General features: G+C 40.0%; 1 protein-coding gene across 5 annotated transcripts; it reads right to left on the bottom strand.

The window, feature by feature from the left end:
- Positions 1–101: 101 nt before the first annotated feature.
- On the bottom strand, positions 102–23,745 carry LOC123378909 (phospholipase A and acyltransferase 1). 5 transcript variants are annotated; one of them, XM_045037126.1, is made up of 5 exons: positions 23,555–23,702; positions 22,638–22,756; positions 14,615–14,753; positions 8,917–9,185; positions 102–346 (listed from the first exon to the last, which is right to left on the bottom strand). In XM_045037126.1, exons 1-5 carry the CDS (start codon positions 23,619–23,621, stop codon positions 245–247), a joined length of 696 nt encoding a protein of 231 aa, XP_044893061.1. In that variant the 5' UTR covers positions 23,622–23,702; the 3' UTR covers positions 102–244. The 5 variants fall into 5 exon arrangements, with proteins under 5 accessions (XP_044893061.1, XP_044893064.1, XP_044893065.1 ...); XM_045037129.1 differs by lacking the exon at positions 23,555–23,702 and adding an exon at positions 21,904–22,183 and having other exon boundaries at positions 22,638–22,880; XM_045037130.1 differs by lacking the exon at positions 22,638–22,756 and having other exon boundaries at positions 23,555–23,711.
- Between the last annotated feature and the right edge of the window lie 1,932 nt (positions 23,746–25,677).

Genomic DNA, 25,677 nt, shown 5'->3' on the forward strand with positions numbered 1-25,677 from the left:
ATCTTCCGCTGGCTTGCTCAAAAGGCTACTGCTTCTTGTGTAAGCTGCCATGGCAAATCTCTGCTGGTAGGGAGAAAAATTTCCACGGCTCAATAATGAGATAACATCAGTAAGCAATTTATTAAAGAGACTGCCATCCATCACTGGAATTTTGAACAATAATGATGCATCGAAAATAAGTATTCCCAGTTTTTTTTTCCCTCCTCACAAATTCCTTCAGTTCCAATATCTCTTCAGTAAATTGTTAATAGTATTTTGCTCTTTGTCTTTTTGGAAACAAGCCCAGGAGTGAGAAGACACCAGCAGCAGCTGTCACAAACCCAATGGTACTTATTGCTTGGTTGGCCTATAGAGAAATGAGAAACAAAAAACACCACAGCTTATTCTAAAGGCACCTCAGTGTCCTAAATCCAAGCAAACTGAAGACCCTTTCGATGACACTGGAAAAATTTAAAGCTTCATGCCAAATTAAATTCTGTGTGAAGATGAATAAATTTATAATTTTTATAATTATGACAAAGAGATAGTTAAATACACGTAGGTATACGTTTCTCATATTTTTATGGCCCCCAATAGTTTATAACTCATTATGGCACAATTCCTAATAATCATCATAGTACATCTGGGAGGTAGTGCTACTCCTATTTGGGAAAACTTGGTAAGTTAAGTGATTTGCCTGAGGTCATGCCACCAACATGTTTAGATATGGGTTGAGCCATGAACCATGTGTTTCCCTTCCAAACAATCCCTACCTCCTTAATACACCCTAGTTTGGTCTATACCAGAGTGAATATCATGTGTATGTGTGTTCCTGACTCAAGAATGTCTACTAGAGAAAGAATTCACAGATGTAATCTAAACTAAATACCTATATGCTCTTATTTGGTAGCTACAATTTCTCTTTTGATAAACAAACTTCAAAAGAGGTCACTACTGATGTTAACTATTGTGTCACAAATTAATTTCTCATGTAGACAAACTAAAATAAACTACTCTCGAGCTCAGTTGTCCATAAAGGAGTTCAGACGTTTGCAGCTTTAAGGGTATTAATCATCATGATGAGGCGTCTAATAAATATTCATGATTTTCATGGCACTCAGCTAATATTGCCTTCCATCTGCATGAGTTTGCGTGCAGTTTTATGACCCAAAGGTCATATTCAGATGCTTCAGAGTCATCAGACATTCTGAAAACAACAGTTGTTCTCTGGGATTGAAGAATCAGGCTTTCAAATAAAGCAAAACATTTTCCTCACATGATTCCAGGGATGAACCCAAATGCTGGAAAGCCTGACCCAGATCACATTTGAGCATGCCTTCGCTCTAACCCACAGGTCTCCACCACAGAGCCTGCCACCCCCACGTGACTACCACATAGTGCTGCCTCCCTACCTGCAGCTTCCCTGTGGGAACCAGACTGCAAGGGCTTGGCCAATGACAGGAGCATTTACTCCATTTATATCACCCTGGGGTCTGCAGGGACAAAGCCAGTCACCAAAACTCCCTGCTGTGCCACCATCCCCAGCTGCCAGGGAGAGTGGCAGCTGGCGAACAAATGACAAATGCTATTTTACTTTACAATCCTAACTTTATTTGGTTGCTTGATTATTTTACTCATAATTTTTAATTAGTCACCACCTAAGTTATTTCCCGGGGAAAGGGTCAGAATTTGCTGCAGTCCAGAACTACCCATGGGGAGCCAGGGGGACAGGCAGATACAAGACAGAGGACAAAATTCCAAAGAGAGGCAAAATCAATAATCGGATAGTCAATCGGATAATCAAGCCTAACTCTCATATAATTCCAGGCAGATGCTGAGATCCCAAGATCTGATACAGGGAAATATGGTGGTGGCGGGGCAATGAACAAATAGGAAGATGCAATTGGTATCTTTAGAGAGAGGAGTCAAATGGCAGTAGGGTACAGCCCTGGGGAAGATCCTGTGGGCTTCCCAATTCCCAAACACTTATTTAAAATTATATTCTAGATGGCAAAATCCTGTGACAATCCCTTGGCGTTTTGTGTAATGGGATCTGCTAAACGCAGACCTAACTCACTGGGTATCTTTCAGCCAGTAGAAATACAAGAGATGAAAGAAATCCCACAAATCTAAGAGGCCTGGGGAAAGCAATGTGATCCTAAGCCAAAACCCCCTGAGAGCACACAGGCCAGATACAATTACAAGGAAACTATTTCCTATAGTGCACGTGGTTTCCCAAATCCCAAACACTTACTTCAAGTTACATTCTAGATGGCAAAACCCTGTGTGATTGGGACAATCCCTTGGCGTTTTGAGTAACAGGATCTGACTTGCAAGATTGTAACATCTCAGAATGTTCTCAGAACCTATATGAACACGAGCTTTTATTTCACAACTTATTTAGGATTATAAAGTCACCTAAGCTGACTCTTCATACTTTTATCCTTTACAGGCCTTTCTGACTGTGGGCCATAATAAAAACCTCATTCTGAGGATCTAAACATGACCACGGAAACATTAGTTGAATCTGGAGTGCTGTATCCTAACATAGCATAGCTGGGTCACAGATGACCACAAGGTCTACCAAAATTCCTTTTCCTCTGAGACTCTAAATTCACAGTGCTATGCACTGGAGCACAGTCAGAGTATATTGTAGATCAGCTTGTTCAGGCCTATGCAAGAATGCTGCCATCTTCCACAAAGCTAGGCACATTTCAATACCTTGGTAAGACTATACCAGGGGAACATGTCTACTTAAAATCTTTTTTAAAAGAAAAGACAAGCCACATACTAGAAAAAAACAAAACAAAACATTTCCAACAGGCAAATCTTACAAGGAACTGTTATCCGAAATATGTAAAAAGCTCTTAAAACTCAACAAAAAGAAAACAAGCAAGCCACCCAGTTTAAAAATGGGCAAAAGATCTCAAGAGACACATCGTCAAATATGCAAATGACAAAGGAGCATATGAAAAGACGTTTAACTTCATACCTGTTTAGGGAATTGCAAATTAAGACAGTGAGACACCACTGTGTACCTATTAGAATGGCTAAAACCCAAAATGCTCACAATACTAAATGTGGAAGAAGACATGGAAAAACAGGAACTCTCCATTCATTGTTGGTGGGAATCCAAAAGGGCACAGCCACTTTGTAAGACCTTCCATGGTTTCTAACAAAAATAAACATATCCTTACCATACAATCGAGTAATCATGCCCTTTGGTATTTACACAAAACCCTGCACACAAATGTTTCTAGCAGTTTTATTCATAATTACCCAAACTCGGAATCAAACAAGATGTTTTTTAGTTGCAGAATGTACATCCAGACAATGGAGCGTTACTTGGTGATAGAGAAAAATGAGTTACCAAATCATGAAAAGACATGGAGGAATTTTAAATGCATGTTGCTTAGTATGCATTCTTCTCAGCAGTTGCCAGAGACTTCAGAGGAGGAAAGACGAATAGGCAAGCAGAGCACGGAGAAGTTTTAGGGTAGGGAAACTATTCTGTATGATACTGTACTAATGGATATATGTCACTATACAGTTACAATTTATAGAATGCAAAACACTAAGACTAAGCCCTAATGTAAACTATTTTAGGAGAAGCAAAATTTTTCCTTTGTGCATCTTAGGTTTTCAGCTGAGGCTCACTAATAAAAGGCAAATTGACAAGAGAAAAACAGAGGTTTATTAACATGTACATCTCAAACATACACAGGAGAAACTCAGGGAAGAGTAATTCAAAGAGGTGGCTTAGAATTCAGGCTTACATAGCACATCTTCAGCAAAGATCAATACATTTGTAGAGTAATGGCAGGACAAAAGAGAGCAGTTTCAGGCTGCCAAGGATGGCAGACCACGGTAAGGTAAACATGGGAAATTAAAGGCAAAGGCTAGTTAGTAAGGGTTGTTATATAACATTTTTTTTTACATTTATTTATTATTGAGAGACAGAGAGACACAGAGCATGAGCAGGGGAGGGGCCAAGAGATGGAGAGACACAGAATCCGAAGCAGGCTCCCGGCTCTGAGCTGTCAGCACAGAGCCCGACACGGGGCTCGGACTCACAAACTGCGAGATCATGACCTGAGCCAAAGTCGGACGCTCAACTGACTGAGCCACCCAGGTGCCCCAGTGAGTGTTGTTATTTAGATTCCTCTACTGGTTGTCTGTGATGATTAATTGTTGTCCTTCCTGCTAGCAAAGGGAAGAGGGACACCTTTCAAAAATGTATCTCCCACTTTTAGGCAAATATGTGGAGAGCAGGGCCTGCTTCTTCTCAAGTGCCTTCAGCTCTTGATAATAAATAATAATCCTTATGCCACATATTTTGAGGTGATATTCTAGTTTCCTTCACTATGGACTTTGGTGGATAATGTGTCAGTGTTGGTTCATTGTTCGTAACAAATATACCACACTGATATGGAACGGTGATGGTGGGGGAGGCCGTGTATATGGGTGATGGGGAGGGGGTATGTGGGAACTCTCTAAAATTCCAGATCACATTTGCTGTGAACTGTAGATTACTCTAAAAAAAATGAAGCCTATTAACTTTTTTAACACAAAAAAAGCACGAAGAAGAAAAAGATGGACCATGATCCTTCCACCTTTCTAATCTTTTTAAATGCAGTTGAGGTCTTTAAATTTCAGAGAAATACATAGCCATTCCCCAAGAAAACTGTTCTATGTTCAAGACCCCTAATCTCTTGCAGCTAAGGCAGTCCTGAGAAGAAAATACATTGCAATCCAGGCCTATCTCAAGAAACAAGAAATATCCCCAACCTAACCTCACACCTAAAGGAACCAGAAGCAGAGCAGCAAAGAAACCCCAAATCTAGCAGAAGAAGAGAAATAATACAGATGGGAGCAGAAATAAACATTATAGAAACTGAAAAAAACAGTAGAACAGATCAACGCATCAAAGAACTGGTTTTCTGAAAGAATAAACACAATTGATAAACCCCTAGCCAGACTTTTCAAAAAGAAAAGAGAGAGGACCTAAATAGATAAAATCATGAATGAAAGAGAAGAGATCACAACCAATACCACAGAAATACAAACAATTATTAGAGAATACTATGAAAAAATATATGCCAACAAACTGGACAACCTGGAAGAAATGGACAAATTCCTGGATACCCACACACTACCAAAACTCAAGTGGGAAGAAATAAAATATTTGAACAGACCCATAACCAGCGAGGAAACTGAATCAGTTATCAAAAATCTCCCAACAAATAAGAGTCCTAGGCCAGATGGCTTCCCAGAGAAATTCGACCAGACATTTAAAGCAGAGTTAATACCTATTCTTCTCAAGCTGTTCCAAAAAATAGAAATGGAAAGAAAACTTCCGGACTCGTTCTATGAAGCCAGCATTACCTTGATTCCCAAAGCAGACAGAGACTTCACTAAAAGGGAGAATTACAAAGCAATATCCCTGATGAACATGGATGCAAAATTTCTCAACAAGATACTGGCAAATCGAATTCAACAGTATATTAAAAGAATTATTCCCCATGACCAAGTGGGATTCATTCCTGGGCTGCAGGGCTGGTTCAATATTCACAAATCAATCAGTGTGATCCATCACATTAAAAGAAGAAAGGATAAGGGCCATATGATCCTGTCAGTAGTTGCAGAAAAAGCATTTGACAAAATACAGCATCCTTTCTTAATAAAAACCTTCAAGAAAGTTGGGATAGAAGGAACATAGCTGAACATCATAAAGCCATATATGAAAAGCCCACAGCTAATATCATCCTCAATGGGGGAAAATTGAGAGCTTTCCCTCTGAGATCAGGAACACTACAGGGATGTCCACTCTCACCGCTGTTGTTTAACATAGTGTTGAAAGTCCTGGCCTCAGGAATCAGACAACAAAATGAAATAAAAGGCATCCGAATTGGCAAAGAACAAGTCAAACTTTCACTTTTTGCAGATGACATGATACTGTACATGGAAAACCCAAAAGACTCCACCAAAAAGCTGCTAGAACTGATATATGAACTCAGCAAAGTCGCAGAATATAAAATCAATGTACAGAGATCAGTTGCATTTCTATACGCCAATAATGAAACACTAGAAAGAGAAATCAATAAATTGATCCCATTTACAATAGCACCAAGAACTATAAAATACCTAGGAATAAACCTAAGCAAGGATGTAAAAGATCTGTATGCTTAAAACTATAGAACACTTAAGAAAAATTGAAGAAGACACAAAGAAATGGAAAAACATTCCTATGCTCATGGATTGGAAGAGAAAATGTTAAGATGTCAATAATACCCAAAGCAATCTACACTTTCAGTGAAACACCAAAATTGCACCAGCATTCTTCTCAGAGCTAGAAGAAACAATCCTAAAATTTGTATGGAACCACAAAAGACCCTGAATAGCCAAGCTAATGTTGAAAAAGAAAACCAAAGCCAGAGGCATCACAATCCCAGACTACAAAGCTGTAATCATCAATCTACTACAAAGCTGTAATTATCAAGACAGTATGGTATTGGCACAAAACAGACACATAAACCAATGGAATAGAATAGAGAACCCAGAATGGGACCCACAAATGTACAGCCAACTAATCTTTGAGAAAGCAAGAAAAAGGTATCCAATGGAAAACAGTCCCTTCAGCAAATGGTGCTGGGAGAACTGGACAGTAACATGTAGAAGAATGAAACTGGACCACTTTCTTACACCATACACAATAATAAAGTCGAAATGGATTAAAGACCTAAATGTGAGACAGGAAACCATCAAAACCCTAGAGGAGAAAACAGGCAACAACCTCTTGCCATTTGCAACAATGTGGATGGAACTGGAGGGTATTATGCTAAGTGAAATAAGTCACTCAGAGAAAGACTGATACCATATGCTTTCACTCATATGTGGAATTTGAGTAACTTAAGAGAAGACCATGGGGGAGGCAAATGGGGAAAAATAGCTTTTAACAAAGAGGGAGGCAAACCATAAAAGACTCTTAAATACAAAGAACAAACTGAGGGTTGATTTGTGGGGGGTGTGGGGGAGAGGGGAAAATGGGTGATGGGCATTGAGAAGGGCACTTGTTGGGATGAGCACTGGGCATTGTATGTAAGCAATGAATCAAGGGAATCTACTCCCAAAATCAAGAGGACACTATATACGCTGATGTTAGCTAACTTGACAATAAATTAGATTTAAATAAATAAATAAGTAGATAAATACATAAATAAATAAATTTGTTGACACTTTCAAAAAAAGGCCCTTAATCCCTGAGGAGACCCCAAAACTAATCCAACACTAGCTATTGTTGGTAGTAACATTATGAATTGTTGATAGTAATGAAAATAATAATAATGTGCTACAGTTTCTATCAGATCAACATAAATTTTATCGAGGAGTACCAATACAGCTATAAAATTCTTAATTACTATAATTAAAAATAACATTCATCTAAGACACATTGTTTATTGAGATGGATGATATGTAATACAGGGCACTAAGAGACTTCAAATATCTAGTATAATCCCCCACAGAGCCTCAGTTTATAGGTTGGGAAACTGATAAACAATGTTCTCCAAGCCACCAACCTAATAACTGGGGAAGATGCGGTTGTAGCTCAGGTAAGCACAATTTCAAAGCTTAGGTGAGTTCTTAGGGCTGTCACTGTACTTCCTGCAACAGAACCAGCTAGAGAACAGTTCTAGTTGTTGAGGAATGATTAATTTTTCATGGGTCTTGATTCTGGGTATGAAAGGGGAAAAGATGAGGGATGGTAAATTAGAGCCAAAGCAAGAAGATGGTTCTGATCCCATTTTTTTTTTTTAGCCACATTAAAAAAAAATTGCTTCTTGAACACAGTGGACAACTTTATCATTTACAAAGGAGAGGAATGGACTCCACTTCCTAGTTACACTCTTAGTTTTTAATGCGAAGGTGAACAGGAATTTGTGTGGATATCTTCTGTGCTCTGGCTCAGAAGCGATTTATTGTTACATGTGAATAGCACATTCATTATGTTAATATATTTCCTAATAAAAATGCATTTCCAATTAAATTATTTCCTAATGAAAACAAATGTATCCTTTCATTATGTTCCCTGTCCCATCTTCCCAAGCTTCCGTGAGGGGAATTGGAAACTAATTCCTTAGAACAGATGTTTCTGTAACTGATTCAACCATTTCAGGATACTGGGAGCCTTTATTCATTCTTTAATATCCCCTTAATAAATCTTTAGGTTAGAACATCAATGTTGGAATTGGATTGGTGCCACAATAGGTAGAAAGAAGGCAAATGAACCAAACGTGCTTTTAGTTAGGAATCTGCCACGCTACAAAATAGTGTGAGAGATGACAACATTGCATACTACTTTAAAAATAAAGTAATTGATCCATTTTAAGAAATCATCCAAAATCTCAACCAATCAAAGGATCTGCTTAAAAGCACAAGATTCCTCTGAAACTAGCATTGCAAGGAGACAGAAACAATTTTCAAAGCCACCGAAACATGTCTGTCATTAGCTGGCCTCTCTCAGTCAGGTAATGGAGATGAATCTCAGAGTTACCATCTCTACTTCTGGAAAATGAACTTCCATTTAAATATTTCAACATTCTTTTCAGAATGTCCCTTTCAGCATGTGAGGCTGCTGTATGGCAGAAAAACGGAAGGAAGGAACCCTGAAGGACAGAACGCAACAGGACTGACAGAAAAGCTATGGTCTTGATTCGGCTTCAAGCTCCTTCCAGCCCCAAATTCAAAATGTCCACATTCACGCATTAATGTGGTCATAACTGCTACCTGATCTGGGACACCTCAATTCCTGTCCTTATCCTTCAGGATTCTCACCTTTTCTCCATTCTTTTCATTTTGTTTTAGGCCCGAGAATCTTATAGTCAGTAGTGCTTATTTTCCCAAGGTAAGAAACTTCTATGTCTTCTAAAGAAAACTCACCTGCTCTGAAACTCCTTCTCCATAGCGAAGCAAAGTCACAAAATGCTCACAGTTGTTGACAAGTATGTCATAATCCACCTCCTGTCCAATAACAATCTCTGACCGCTGCATGACTTCCTCCATGGGGAGAGGAGGATAAGTTTCATCATATTTATTGTTTATTCTGTATGTGTCGTTTCCCACGACATCCTTCAGGGGCTGCATCTTCACCAGGGCCTTCCTGCTAAATATAGACTTGGCGCTTGTAAATGCTGCAGGAATGCCATCCTCTATAAGGAGAATTCTGGTTAGCAAGATGTGGTGACCCAGCTCAGAGAGCCCCAATGCCAGAGTATTGCAATGCCACATGTTTGGAAGTGATGGAGTCACTGAACCCAGCTCGGTTCCCAACTTAGCACCAAACCAGAAGCTACTTAATCATACCAGGCTTAATAACTCACTTGGTAGTTTATCAATAACACTTCATACTATATGAGGGAAAATAGAAGAGAAACCTGTATCTGCCCGTAGAGAAAATTGAGTGAGAAAACTACCCATTCTTGGGGAACAAGTTCTCTATCAACTGGCATTATTATTAGAGATCTTGGTATGTGTTCTTTTCATAGTACAGATAAAACCATTCTCCTTTTTTTCCATAAAATATGCTTTTTTTCAGCATCTGAACCCTTCCCAACTACTCTCTTTGGGCCTCAGCTGTGTGCATTGTGATTGATAAGCTCGTCCTAGTTGTCTAAGTGTGCTCCTTACCCCTTTCTCTCTTTTTACACTTGTTCTTTCAACTTGGCTTCAATCTGGTTCCAATTTGAAACCCCTCCAAGGGGTCAGCTGGGGTCAAGCTGGGGCCCTGCTTTTATCTTGCCAGTTCCTTTAGGCCAAAAACTAAGTCCTGAAACTGAATCTAACCTAGTAGGCCCTGTCCACCTGATGCAGCCCCATGCAATGCCACACCCACCTGTTACATGTCCCACCCCTGCAACTCCCTTTTAACTGCCTCAGTTGGCAAACAGTTGTTTAGACTGCTAGATACCTTTGTCTCCTGGTCTGCTACTGCCAGCATCTGAGGTTGGACAGATGATTGCTCTAACACCTGGCCCTGGTCCCTCTCCATCTGCCCAAGACTGCTATGCTTGGCTATGTGTTCAAGTCAATCATGAGAGAGTCTCCATGTAACCGGTGTGTAGAGAGTCTTCCTTTTTGTAATAACTAAAAGCTAACTTTCTTTTCCACTCCCTTTTTTTCCTACCTTCCAAGTTCCTTTTCCTTCAAGCAGCATTTCCAGTTAATATCTTACACATTGGAAGTTCTTGTACAAGTCCTTAGAGCAGAGGTCTCCTAGTTAGAATTACTAGTTTTATTTACATTAGTCTGGTGCTATCAATTTAGAGAGGAGGATACTGAAGCTTAGAGAGGTAAACTGGCTTGCAAAATACCACCTGAGTAGTTAATAGAACCAGAAAACTGCGTTTCAGTCTACAGGATCAGAGCTCAGTACTAGAACCATGTTAAAATGGAGCTTAACACATGAAAATAAGGGAAGAGCAGAAAAATCTCTTATTGTTTTCCGGACGTGAAAACTCAGAGATATTGCAGCATTGCTTACTGTTAATCACTAGACTCTGCAGAAACTAATGGGTGTGTATCATAAATGTCACTTTATTTGCCATTTCCACTTCCAATATTCTAGAACAACAGGCAAATATGATGTTGCAAAAGTCACTACATTAAAAATTCTCAGACATCTCCAAGATAGTAAGACCAAGGTTATTAAAACTTCTTTCTAAACATAACTTGAAGAAAAAAAAAATCTCCAGGCTACTTGTTATTTGCATAGATTTTTTTTCTTAAAAAATGAATTAATTTGTGCTTATTTCTAAATAGGAAATATATAAAAAAAACAACATAAATGTGTAAATTTAAATCACTCATTATCTGCCCAACCATAATCATGTTATTATTTTGATAATATTATCATATCCTTTTATTATGTCTTTTATTAACACATGTATATTGAAGCATGCCTATGTGTGCATTCACATGGGTATATATTATTTCTTTGCAAAGTAGGTATAATATGACACACTGCATTTTTAATCTAGATTTTTTTCAAGTAAATAGCATGCAAGATTATTTCTCAAGCAATTAAGCATGTCCAGAAATATGATTTTTTAATGGCCGTTAAATAGCTATTGTTTTGGCTTATCTAGCACCCCATCCTACCTCTGCCTCTTTCTTTCTGGAAATGATTTTGCGTGGGCTAATCACAGTATCTCCTTCTCCAGGGCACAACGATGGTGCAGTGATGGGCATGGGATCCACACTCACCCAAATCAGATTGTTCTCCATGCTATTTCTAACTGCAACAGGCAGGGATTGACCCTCTCTTATTAGATCACAAGACTATTAAAATGAGAGCCTAAGGATGTTGATGACTATCAGTTCAGTCTCCTAGAGAGGCATAGTCTGGGAGAATTAAGACAATACTTGGAAAGGAAATGCAGTTGTGAGTCTTGAAACTCATGCTTATACCCCTACATCCAGGCATCCTTGAAGCCAGCACCAACCATCTTTATCCTTTTTGTAGTTTTCCTCAGTGAAGCAATGAATTTGCCTTTTTGCTTATGTTAACTTTTGTTTCTGTTCTTGCATCCAAAGAATTCTGTCAATATTCTGTGACAAAGTCCTAATTCACTTAACTAGTCCACTATTGAATCTAAGCCATTGTTGGCTTCTTTTTTTTTTTTTAACCTCTTCATCCCCTTCACATATTTCACCTATCCCTCCCCTCCCCTCTGGCAACCACCCATTTGCTCTCTGTATTTGTGAGTCTGTTTCTGGTTAGTTCATTTGTGATTTTGTGGGTTTTGGTGTTTTTTTTTTTTTTAGATTCCACATAGAAGTGAAATCACATGGTATTTGTCTTTATCTTATTTCACACAGCATAATACCATCTAGATCCATCTATGTTAAGGCAAATGCAAAGATCTCATTCTTTTTTATGGCTAACATTCCATTATCTATATATTACATATTATGTATATATGTATGTGTATATACATATACATAACTTATTATGTATATATATATATATTTATGTGTGTGCGCATGTGTGTGTGTGTGTGCGAGTATATATTTTACATCTTCTTTACCCATTCATCTCTCAGTGGACACGTAGGTTGCTTCCTTATCTTGTCCCTTGTAAATAATGCTGCAATAAACATAGGGGTACATACATCTTTTCGAATTAGTGTTTTCACTTTCTTTGGGTAAATATCCAAAAGTGGAATTATTGGATCATTGGTATTTTTTGAGGAAATTTTAATTTTCTGTGGAAATATCATACTGTTTTCCACAATGGCTACACCAATTTATATTCCCACTGACAGTGCAGGAAGATTCTCTTTTCTCCACATCCTCACCATCATTTGTTATTCTGCCATTGCCTGTTTTTTAAACTGTTATGAGATAGAAGTGAATACCTTTATGCTGAATGTTATTCTACATCTTTATATTTCTGAAGAATAGACTCAGAGAAGTAAAATTACAGGGTCAGAGCATAGGAACTCTTTTAAGACTCTTCATACACACTATTACATTGTTTTCTTTTTTTTAATATATGAAGTTTATTGCCAAATTGTTTTCCATACAACACCCACTCTCATCCCAAGTGCTCATCGAAGCACTTCCATACAACACCCAGTGCTCATCGAAGGTGCCCTCCTCGATACCCATCACCCACCCTCCCCTCCCTCCCACCCCCCATCAACCCTCAGTTTGTTCTCAGTTTTTAAGAGTCTCTTATGCTTTGGCTCTCTTCCACTCTAACCTCTTTTTTTTTTTTCTTCCCCTCCCCCATGGGTTTCTGTTAAGTTTCTCAGGATCCACAGAAGAGTGAAACCATATGGTATCTGTCTTTCTCTGTATGGCTTATTTCACTTAGCATCACACTCGCCAGTTCCATCCATGTTGCTACAAAGGGCCCTATTTCATTCTTTCTCATTGCCACGTAGTACTCCATTGTGTATATAAACCACAATTTCTTTATCCATTCATCAGTTGATGGATATTTAGGCTCTTTCCACAATTTGGCTATTGTTGAGAGTGCTGCTAGAAATATTGGGGGTACAAGTGCCCCTATGCATCAGTACTCCTGTATCCCTTGGGTAAATTCCTAGCAGTGCTACTGCTGGATCATAGGGTAGGTCTATTTTTAATTTTCTGAGGAACCTCCACACTGCTTTCCAGAGCGGCTGCACCAATTTGCATTCCCACCAACAGTGCAAGAGGGTTCCCATTTCTCCACATCCTCTCCAGCATCTATAGTCTTCTGATTTGTTCATCTTGGCCACTCTGACTGGCGTGAGGTGATACCTGAGTGTGGTTTTGATTTGTATTTCCCTGATGAGGAGCGACGTTGAGCATCTTTTCATGTGCCTGTTGGCCACCCGGATGTTTTCTTTAGAGAAGTGTCTATTCATGTTTTCTGCCCATTTCTTCACTGGGTTGTTTGTTTTTCGGGTGTGGAGTTTGGTGAGCTCTTTATAGATTTTGGATACTAGGCCTTTGTCCGATATGTCATTTGCAAATATCTTTTCCCATTCTGTTGGTTGCCTTTTAGTTTTGTTGGTTGTTTCCTTTGCTGTGCAGAAGCTTTTTATCTTCATAAGGTCCCAGTAGTTCATTTTTGCTTTTAATTCCCTTGCCTTTGGGGATGTGTCAAGTAAGAAATTACTGAGGTCTACGACTGAGGTCAGAGAGGTCTTTTCCTGCTTTCTCCTCTAGGGTTTTGATGGTTTCCTGTCTCACATTCAGGTCCTTTATCCATTTTGAGTTTATTTTTGTGAATGGTGTGAGAAAGTGGTCCAGTTTCAATCTTCTGCATGTTGCTGTCCAGTTCTCCCAGCACCATTTGTTAAAGAGACTGTCTTTCTTCCATTGGATATTCTTTCCTGCTTTGTCAAAGATGAGTTGGCCATACATTTGCGGGTCTAGTTCTGGGGTTTCTATTCTGTTCCATTGGTCTATGTGTCTGTTTTTGTGCCATATTAAATTGTTTTCATGAATGATGTTATCAACTTTCATTTCTTTCAACAATATCCTTGCTTTGGTTTCATTATACCCTTATCAACACTGACTGTTATCACTTTTAAATGTTTGCTAATGTGATAGGCATAAAATGTGTTATTCTGTTGTACAATTCCTAGACCAGTCCCTTTAAAGATGGGTATTGACTTCTGCTTTTCTTCTTCTACATACTGTTCATAGTTCTTTACCCATATGTTTGTTGGGATTTTGCTGTTTATGTATCCCCAGCATCTAGAATAGCCTTTGGCACATACTGGGTAATCTATAAATAGATGTTGAACAAATGGAAATGATTTGTGTGATAGGTAAAGACACTGACGCTTATGTTTGTGAGCAATATTCTCCCCAGTGGATTATTTCCTTTTTAATTATGTTTTTTTAATCCAGAGATTTTACTGGATTCTAATGTTAATTGGTTAACATTTTAACGTTAATTGGTCTTTGTGATTTAGCCAAAGCCACTTTGGTCTTACTATGTCCTTCATTAAACCTATTTCAGATAGATTTATCTACTTTCTACATTTTATTTCTTTTTTTTTTTTATGATTTCATTCATGATTCCTTCTTATAACAAGAGAGTTCAAAACCTCCAGGAGTTGCGGGAAACAAAACTTACCTAGAGGTGCTATGTTGATAACATAACCATCACCCAGGTACAGTGCCCAGTGCTGATAGCCAGAACGAAACACTTCAATCAAGTCCCCCGGCTGGGGGTTACCAGGATAGCTCAAACTAAAGCAATCATTAAACGCCATCTGCAATGACAGACACAAAGACAATCTAGCTGACATGACTTGCCAAAAGAAAATCAGTTTAAGACCTCCACAGAAGTATAAGGATACAGAATTTATTGGGATTGCATTCCTTATTAAAGACTTAAACTCACACCACTGTCCTTTGTATGATCATTCTTTGTATGATTCCAACACTGAATTATGTGTGCAAAAGTGAAAAAACAAGTGGGAAAGAATTTTTCTGCTAATTGTTTAATTTTCTATAGCAATGCTTCTCATCCTGATCAACCCCAGGGCTCCTTTACGATAATCAGCATCTTATAGTTCTCTCTTTAAATCCAGATATTCATAGATAATATGATTTACCCATACACAAAATTTCAAAAATAGTAATATGGTGCCCTATTGGAACAGAAAGGGGAAGTAAATTTACAATAGTATGTATTTTACTTATGTAAATAGTCGGTCCATGACTATACAAAAAGATACAATAAAGTGTCCATAAGTGTGCACTTACTTAGCATGAAAGAGTCAACTGTCAGTGGCAGAAGATGAGAAGCCTTTCAGCCTCTCAAATAAGTAAAATCAAAGAACAAGGTATGGGAGGACTGACACTGATATTACGTGGAAAAAATACCTTGTATTGCAAAACTTACTCTCTCATTTAACTTAAGCAGAAAGAAGTTCCAGACTCAGAGGAGTGGCAAGTCACATATTCAGTCATACTGTAATACACGGGACATTTATTCCTTGTGCCAAACTGCTGTGCAATTTAGGTACTTCAGTCTCTACCCACTAAATATCAGTAAATGCTCTTTGTCATGTGACAACCACAAATATCCACACAGATTTCCACCCCTCCCCTACTGCCCCATTTACTGCCTGATTCCTGACTTACTGATTCCAGAAACAGTGTTAAGGTGGTCACCGTAGAAGTGAGACAACTTGGAAGGTTGGGGAGTTCGTCATGTTGATGAATATGTCTGAAAATTCTAAGCTTGGTGAGTTTTTTTTTCCTTTTAAGTCACTATTTTTCAGAAAAAACATATAAGTCTCTGATGGTCGATTTTTATGAAAGGTTACATTTTCTACATATGTATGGCATGGGAGTAGAATGACTCAGCAGGCAGAAGTTACAGACATTCATCAATACTCAAAAGGAGATTTAGTGCTATATCCATGTTGAATCTCTAATTGACAGCAGAGTTTCTCATCATCTCTCACTCTAATGTAGATATGTACGCTCAATTACAAAATAAATCCAAGTGCCAGAAAGGGAAATTTCCAAACCATCTAAATTATATTCATAACAGCACAGGCTAAGGACTTGGGAATACAGACTATCATTTTGCTGGCACCCTAAAAGTCTTTTTTTACAACACTTAATATTGGAAGGGTGTTTTCCCAAGTATTTGTATGCCATCTGTTGAAAACTTCAATCACCACACTGTCACAGGAATCTGGCCAAATGTACGCTGTCCATCTGTTGAAAAATAACTATTAAAACAACTTTATAGGAACCATTAAGTCTAACCACTCTCTCAAATATGTTTGAGTCTTATTAATATGGGGTTCAGAATTTGGCCACATGGGCACCAAAAGGAAAAATAGATAATATACTAGGAAATAAACAAACACATTTCCCATGAATGGGATTCAGCAAGCACACACAGCTGCTTACTAGAATTCAGCGACCTAGCCAAGCTTACAATAATAATCACCCTTTGAACAGAGAGCACTTTGTAGTATAACTTTTTTTTTCAAATGCACTATTGCAATTAACCCTATTTAACTTCTTTAAAACCTACCACTACTTAGGTTATCGTTCCATTGTATAGAAAAAAGTATATAGTAGCTAATGCCAACTTTCGGAAAATACCCATTGAAAGCTCATACAGATCACTTATGTTGGGGTTACATCACAATAAACCCATCGTTAGTTGAAAATATCATAGGTCAAAATGCATTTAATTCACCTAACTTACCAAACATCTTAGCTTAGCTTAACCTACCTTATACATGCTCAGAGCACTTATGTTAGCCTACAGTTGGCAAAATCATCACAAAGCCTGTTTTATAATAAAGTATTGAACATCTCATGTAATGTATGGAGAACTGTACTGAAAATGAAAAATGTGGTTGTATGGCTATAAGGGTACAAAATGGTTCTAAGCATATCAGTTGTAGTTGCTACAGCTCAGCACCACTGCCCCAGCAGCCAGAGACAGGATTGGATGTATCCTGGATGATCTAGCCCGGGAAAAGATCCAAAGTCAAAATTCAAAGTATGGTTTCTACTGAATGCATATTAGTTTTGCACCATTTTAAGTAAAAAAAAAAATCATAAACCAAACCATCGCTGAGTCAGGGACCATTTATATTTTAAATACAGAGGGGGAATAATGGAAACGGGTGTTAAAGATGTGAGCTCTTGTCTCAGGTCGTCTGTTTGCTATAAAAAAATAGCAATAGTTGGGCAAAATGTCTGTGTCACAGTTTCCTGTTTTTTTTTTTTTTTTTAAATTCCAGTTAGTTAGGGGCGCCTGCGTGGCTCAGTCAGTTGGGCATCTGACTTCGGCTCAGGTCATGATCTCACGGTCTGTGAGTTTGAGCCCCGCGTCGGGCTGACAGCTCAGAGCCTGGAGCTGCTGACAGCTCGGAACCTGGAGCCTGCTTCGGATTCTGTCTCCCTCTCTCTCTGTCCCTCCCCCACTCATGCTCTGTCTCTCTCTGTCTCGGAAATAAACATTAAAAAAAATTAAATTCCAGTTAGTTAACATCCAACGTAGTATTAGTTTCAGGTGCACAGTTTAGTGATTCAGCACTTCCATACCTCACCCGTTGCTCATCATGACAAGTGTCTCCTTAATCCCCATCACCTAGTTCACTCATCCCCCTGTGGTAACAGTCAGCTTTTTCTCTATAGTTGAGTCTGTTTCTTGGTTTGTCTCTCTCTTTCTCCCCCCATGACCATTTGTTTTCTTTCTTCAGTTCCACATACGAGTGAAATCATACACTATTTGTCTTTCTCTGACTGACATATTTTGCATCAGTTTCTCCACCTTGCAGGCACGTATAAGAATATCAGTTTCTCTCAAAAGGTTGTGGCAAGTAACCTCAAATGGACGGGCTAAAAACTGTCACAAGTGCTTTGTGAACTGGCCAGAGCTAGACAGGTGGACGGTAAAACAGCAGTGGCTCTTTGTACATGTTGCCACAGTGGTTCATGGCTTTTGTGTGATTTTGGTTCCTTAGCCTTTCAGCCACAATAATGTTGTGGAATGGGTAATTCCACTGCCCACTTTTAATATATTTAACACATTTTCCATTCTGGCATATGGTTTGCAAACCGATTTATGAAATGTAAGCTAATTGATTTCCTGAAGCCTATCCTATTTATAATGAAGGATGACAAGATAACAAGGAAAATATTTCTTGTGAGGTACCACTCAAGAAACTAAGGGAAGAGACTGGAGGCTAAGATGTACGCGGAAAGTGAGTGCCCACACCAAGTGCTTAGAATCGCAGCAATTTACTGCAGAAAAGTACTTTAGACATTAATCCACTGCTCTCCAAATTTGTTTTTAGCATCAGAGCCCTGAATTAAACCAAATATCAGATGGGCCCACAAAAATATAAAACATAAAAGTAGCTCTGCCCTTGACGAAGTCAGGAAAGAGCATGAGAGCCCCATCTGCTCCTCACTGCGGCTGCTTCTGAGGTTTTCTGGGGCCCCAGAAATTCTAGGAATGGAGCTTGAATAATGCCCATCTAGTTCTAGCAGAAGCCCCTCATTTTCAAGACAGAAGAAATAGAAACAGGCAGGTAATTTGACTTGTCAAAGGTCATATACTATTTTACAAAAGATTTTCAATAGTTGCCAGAGCAGGGGTTCCTGGGTGGCTCAGTCAGTTGAGTGTCCGACTTCGGCTCAGGTCATCTCATGGTTTGTGAGCCCACATCGGGCTCTGTGCTGACAGCTCAGAGCCTGGAGCTGCTTTGGATTCTGTGTCTTGCTCTCTCTCTGCCCCTCCCCTGCTCATGCTCTGTCTCTCTCTGTCTCAAAAATAAATAAAACATTTTAAAAAATTAAAAAATAATAATTGCCAGAGCAATTGAATATTCATTGCAAAAAAAAAAAAAAACTAAACTAAACTAAAACCTCCACATAAGTCTCACATCTTATACAAAAAATATTTCAAAACAGATCATGGAATTAAATGTAAATCTATAAAACACAGAGGTGGGGGGAGCACATAGGAAAAACTCCCCAGGATCTAGAGGAGACAAAGAGTTCTTAGTCTTGATACAAAAAGTACTACCCATAAAAGAAAAAAAAAACTGACAAATTGACATCCTCAAAGTTTAAAACTTTTGCACTGCAAAATATCTTGTTAAAAGCTCAAAAAGACAAGCTATAAAATGGGAGAAAAGATTTGCAAAACACATATCTGAGAAAGGACTAGTATTGAGAACACGTAAAGAACTCTCAAAACTCAAGAGTAAAAGGGCAAAGAATACAATTAGAGCATGTTCAAAAGACACAAAGACGTTTCACCAAAGAAATGACACAGATGTCAAGTAAGCCATGTTAAACACCATTAACCACTTGGGAAGTGCAGATTAAAACCACAATGGGATAGCACTCCACACTTATCACAAGCGCTAAAATAAAAAATAGTGACAACAGAAAATGCTGGCAAGGATGCACACTAAGTGTATCACCCATTTGCTGGTGAGAATATAAAATGGTATAGCCACTCTTGAAGCAATGCAGCGATTTCTTTAAAAACTTGTTAACTACCATACAATCCAGCGATTGTACTCCTGGACACGTACCCCAGAGACTGAAGACAATAAAGACTTATATTTACACAAAAACCTGTACGTGAGAATTTAGAGCAGCTTATTCACAATAGTCAAAAACTGGAAATAGCCCAGGTGACCTTCAAGGTGTAAATAAATTGTGGTATAGCCATACCGTGGAATACTACTAGGGAATAAAAAGCAACAAACTATTGACACATTCAGCAACCTGAAGGAATCCCAGATAAATAGGCTGAGTGAAAAACGCCAATGCCAAAATGTTTCATACTCTATGATTCTTTTTATAGAACATTCTCGAGATGACAAAATTATAGAAATAGAGAACAAATAGTTGTTGCTAAGGGTTAAAAAAAGTGGTGAGACGGAAGTAGGTGTGGGTATAAAAGGACAACCTGAGAGATTCTAGAGATGATGGAAATGTTTTCATCCGGATCATGCCAATTTCAATAACCTGTCTGTGATATTATACTACAGTTTTGCACGCTGTTACTATTGGGGGAAACTGGCTAAAGATACAAGGGCTCTCTGTCGTATTTCTTACAATTGCATGTAAATCTACAATTGCCTAAAAACATAGGCATTAGTTAAAAAAAACAGACCAATGCTTTTTTTAATATAGAACATAGAAGAGGATAAATATGTGGAAGTTATATTGAGGCAGATTTTAGCTGTGCATAAGGAAAACTTCTTTGAAAGTGATCCAACAATGGAATAGAGTACCTTGTGCAAATAGCAGGCTGTCACTGGGAATGTTTAAATACAGTAAGGGTTGATGAAAATAACATTTCCATGGTGGTGGTGGGAGGGGACAATAGTTAGAGTAAGAAGGCCTTGAAAGGTCCCTTATAAGCTCTAATGTTCTCTCATTCTATTTCCCAGGAACTGTACAAGGTGTGATCCTCAAATCAACACCATGAAGTAGAGATAATTATTTCCCCCATTTTACAGATGAGGCATATGATGTTTACAGCAGCTCAGGAACTTACCCAAAGTCACACAGGGGAAAAGGGCCAGGACTCAGATAAGCCTACCTCCAAGACCAGGTTCCTAATCCCATTCTTACTGCATTGCCTCCATTGCTGACACATCTGTGGCCTTTTTTTGAATACTGTTGGACCAGGTAACACCTGTGAGCTAATTATTATGATCACCATTTTATAGATAAGGAAACTGAGACTGATGAGTTAACCATCAGGCCTAAAGTCACAAAGGTAGTGACAGAGATAGAGCTCAATCCCAGGTCTGTCTTCTTATTCTAGACTGCATGTTCCTGCTTTATACCACTGATTCACATCACTAACCAAAGGAATTATTACTAAACGACATTTCATTTTTCCCTCTTCTCAAAAACCCATTGTGTAGAGAAGTTGCAAAAGCACAAAGAATAAACATTTCATGTAACAATACAGGAAGTGTTTAAACATTTATATGCAGAACTAGTGAGTAATGGGAAAAGGACCTTGGGGAATCCCTGCTCTTGTCCTGCAGGAGAGGTGTCAAGGTGGGGCTAGAAGCATCTAGAAAGTACCTAGACTCAGACGTTAGGGAAATGGCTATAACCCATCTGGTTGGGTAAGTCGATAGGCAGGGGCCATGTCTACCCATTTCATTTGGGCACAAGATAATATTGTGCTTCATAAACATGAGTTAACACAGAACCCATTAAAGATACATTTATGAAGTCCTCTACTATGATCTGTGTGTGTCACCTTTAAGATAAAAAAATACTTTAACAGTTCATCTGCACCGATTTGTTTATCTAGTTTATCATCAAGAGGGGCATGAAGGTAAGTCTGTAATCTTTGTACAAGAAACAGGCTACCCTGTTCATAGCACCCTGTTGGTCCCAAAAGATATAACTGCCCCCCTGAACAGATAGGGACAGGCTGATTAACTTCTGCTCATGTCCATGAGGCCACCTGTGTAACAGGAATACTAAGAGCACTTTTTCACAAACTACTCCCAAGAATGCTGTGGAAGTATGAAATACTACCACAGACCATCCCTAGTCCAACAGTCTCCCAATGTGATTTGAACCCTTTCAGCTGCATTTTTTCCATCCTTGGTCCTCCTACACTGAAATGGCCCCATGAAGCTCTGCAGTCTCAGAATGACTACTCCACAGCCCCTCAGAGCTCTAAGGATCTTTGGTCAGACATCCTCACTCTGCAGCTGAGGGTTCCACCTCACTGCCAAGTGAACCATCCTCCAAACCAGATGAACTATCCTCAGCCACTGCCTGGAATCCTTCCAAGGCTCCCCACTACTGACTCCCCACCTTGCCTCCATATTTTCATCACTGCATCCCAGGAAAACCAAACTATTCATTATTCCTCACACTTACCTGGAATTCCGTTGCTAACACTGCACCTTCTACCTGGAGTGCAGTGCCCATTTCCAAATGCCCCCCAAAGCCCCACTCTTGGGGATCCAGGTCAGATGCCACCTCCTCTCCAAGATCTTCTTGCAGTCGGCCAGAAATGACATCTCCTTGGGAGTTTCGCGGTGCGTTTTATCTAACACCCATTGTGTTTCCCACACCTGCGTCAGTTACTGGTGTCCCGGGAATAATTTCTTCTGCTGGTTCTCGTTTGTCTCTATACCTTCAGTTGCTAGCAGAGCGCCTGGCACAAATAACTGCTGAGTAAATGTCTAATGAATGAAGGAATGAGAAGCTCAAGCCCAGGGAGGACAGAGTGGCTGGGGTTTTCCAGCACATAAATCATATTAATAGTCTTGAAAGCCAAAGTAATATCACCTAATATCTTATAATGCTAATTACTTGTATTATAATCCATATTCATCCAGTGAGGACGGTGGGTTTAAAAAAGCCTTTTGGATGGAAACCAATTTGACAATAAATTTCATATAAAAAAATAAAAAATAAATTAAAAAGCCTTTTTGGGCAGGACCAGTTTTCTAGTCATGATTCGGACACTTAATAACTGTGTGACTTGGAGACTGAGTCTCTCCCTGTGGACTCAGTTCTCCAATTTGTAACAAAGAGGGGTATTTGACAAGTGGTGCAAACAAGGTTGTCTGGAAGCCTAGAGGGCCTCCCCACCACCCCCAGCACACCTTGCTTGGGATCCGGGTCGTCTTTCCCACCGGCGGCAGCTGCTGGGGTCCTGGGGTCTCCCTGGCCTCGCAGCTGCTGCCTCTTCGGCTACTGGCCACGGGCCCACTCCATCTGCTCCCTGGGAAGGTCAAGGCCACAGCAGCTCACCCCCACTCAGCGCCAACCCTCCAGCGCCAACGCCAACCCCACCGCGAGGAGCTGTCCTGGCGCCTCGGACACTGCTGCGCACGCTCAAGTCTTCCGCACCCGCCCGCGCCACCGCCTGGGTCCCCACCCTCACCTGGAAGAGCCCGACAGAACACCTGATCTGTACGTACGCGCGCGCGCGCGCGCGCGCGCGGTAACTCACAGACACACAGCGGTCAAAGCGCAGCCCCAGCATGGAATCCGACCAATGACTGCAGTGCTCCGCTCCCAGCCCCTAGGACACTCCTACATCAAACTTTGATGGTCCCAAGGGCTGTGCTAGGGGCTGCAGTTGCGAACTTGACTTGTGGAGACACTCGTCATGAATGCACACTCACCGCTAGCTGTACACACCCTTCTAGCGCGGCACAAATTCCTTTACCCAGGAAAGGACCCATAGTCCCTGCGCCCCAAGAAAGCAGCTGGGTCTTTCAGCAAAGGTGGGGAAAGGGAGTGGCCTTAGAAACCCTCCCTCCCGGCTTCCCACCACACACACACACACACACACACACACACACACCTACCCACAGGGTGAGCGCTTGTGAGCCTGATCCAGAGCCCAAAGGCTGTGAGGACACACATGGACCCCGTTCCCTTTGGACCCCTCCCTGTTACCACCCTCTAGCCTAGGATCAACTTCGGAGTGGGAAGGGGAGAGAAAGGAGAAAGGAAAGAAGAGTGTGCCCTCCCGCTACAGCCAGGTATTAGTTTCTCCCAGGGGCAAATTTACCTGGATCCTGATGGGGTGGGGCCTTCCTTAAAGACAGAAGTCTCTCTCTCTCAGGCAGTCCATTCATTCCCCCTCACCTCTTCTGCCCTTCCCCTACCAAAGGTCTGGTTCTGCAAGTCCCTTATTCAGCGTGATTTAGGTGCACGTGACAGAGCAGGGCCTAACTGACTCTCTTTCAGGCCTGGAAGGCCAGCAGAGGCTTCCAGAAATAAAACCGTGTGAGTTAAAAATAAAGCTGGGCATGAAGAGTATCCCCTTTCTCACTGCTAAGAAAAGGGAGGCCAGGAATACTAGCCAGCTAAGTAAGGAAAGCCAGGCGGACTGCTAAATGAACTTTTTGGAGCTCTGCACAGGACTTTCCTGCAAACAAGTCAGAACCTAGATTTTTACTCTGAATTAAATGGAATCTCAGCTGAAAGGCAGGATTCAGAGGCTGAAATAGCTTGCTAATTTTGTGTGTGTTGCCACAGTGGGATAAGAATTATGTAAAGATGCAGCTGCCTTTATAAAGGAATCAGGTTCTGTCAAGATTAAGGGTGAATCTGCATGGTTTGAAAGTGAGTCTGGGTTTGGCAACTTTGGAGACATAGAGAAGGTAAAAAAGACATCGAAAGCATCAGGGATCTGGGTACAATTACTGGCAAAGTGGAAACTAGAACACTTGAGAGGTTGTGGCTTTGTGGGTTTTTTTCGAGCTTATATTTTTATTACATGTTCCCTATTTAATATATTTTTAGAGTCCTAAACTGAATCAGATATGCCTTTCAATCCTCGTTTAAGGTCTCGGAGAGAAAGCCATAAACATGCATTTACTTTATGTTCCTCAACTATTTCAATTGAGTCATCACTGAAGGAAGTGGTTCATGATTTTCTACAGGAGAGTTATTGTGAGCATTTATAAAGCCATCCTGCTTATGAGTTAAATTTATTATGTTTGCCAGGTTAATCTGTTTTCTCTAATCGGACACTTAATCATCCAGTCTCCTCTCTGTATTATGGATTCATGAGTGTGAACCAAGGAGGATTGCTCCAGTCAGGGCAAAATGATAAATTATCATTTCATTTTGGGGGTATTTGTGATTAAATGCATCATAATAGAATTAAAATGAAATAAATCTTATGATTTTACTTCCAGATCCCTGCCAGGTATAGAGAAAATGCATTTGGTTTAGGGTAAATTCAATTTGACATCTGAATGAGATTTGTAGGAAAAACAGAGAAAGCGTTGTAGCTCAGGAGAACCCGGAGTTCTCTCTTCATTTCTACAGATTGGAGTGATGGTTAATCACTCAATGGTACTCTATGGATGAGCAGCCCAGAATTCAAATTTCCAGTCAGAAAGAATGAGGAATGAACCGTGGGCAGTTATAGCCAAAGTTTACCTGAATCTAGGGTTGTAATCGTGGGATCTCACGGGCTGCACGTGGTGTACGATGGGAACAGATGTCAGATTACAACCAAAGGACCATTTGCTATTATTTTGGCTGTTATATTAAGTGAGGCACCACGTGCACGGCACCCCAGTTGTTGCCTAACTGGGTTGGAAGCGTTGAAAAACGTTGAAATAACTACAAAGAGGATGATTTAGTCATGTTGGTTGTTGAATAAAGTTCACATTCCAGGGAAAGCGCTGTGACAAAGCGAATCATTATTTGCGTTTTAATACATAAAGGCTAAAACCGATTGGCATTGTGTGATGTCAGACAGAATGCTCGAGACAACTTTTTTCTGTGTGGATATTTTACACACACACACACACACACACACACACACACACAATCAGCAAAGTACTTTCATATCCTTTGTATCATTTGATCCTCGTAACAAATCCATGACTACTCACGTCCTGGCAGTTGCCCTGAGACCTAAGCCATGAAGTTCCTCATTCAGTGTCTGTGGGGATTGGACCAAGATCAGGCCTGTTTGTGGAGAGGTCTTCCTCTACCCAGACTTTCTCTTTATTAGACAGCAAAAGCAGAGTTTTCCTTTTAGATTAAAAAAAAATAAAATTAGAAAGAAACCCACATGCCAAACCCCACAAAACCAAAAGGCCTGTACAAATATGAGGTGAATGAGGCCTGGTGCAAAAAAGATGGTCTTAAAAAGATCTCGTGCCTTGCCTG

This window comes from Felis catus, chromosome C2 (genome assembly GCF_018350175.1).
Source record: "Felis catus isolate Fca126 chromosome C2, F.catus_Fca126_mat1.0, whole genome shotgun sequence".
Classification (NCBI taxonomy): Eukaryota; Metazoa; Chordata; class Mammalia; order Carnivora; family Felidae; genus Felis; species Felis catus.

Bases quoted from the DNA above. Each gene is read 5' to 3' on its own strand.
- LOC123378909 (XM_045037126.1), bottom strand. From the start codon at position 23,621: ATGAATGGACTGCCTGAGAGAGAGAGACTTCTGTCTTTAAGGAAGGCC. The intron at 9,186-14,614 runs GTAAGTTTTGTT...TTCTCCTTATAG, and splicing joins TATCAACATAGCACCTCTAG to AGGATGGCATTCCTGCAGCA. The intron at 347-8,916 runs GTGAGTTTTCTT...ATTTCTCTATAG, and splicing joins GAGAAGGAGTTTCAGAGCAG to GCCAACCAAGCAATAAGTAC.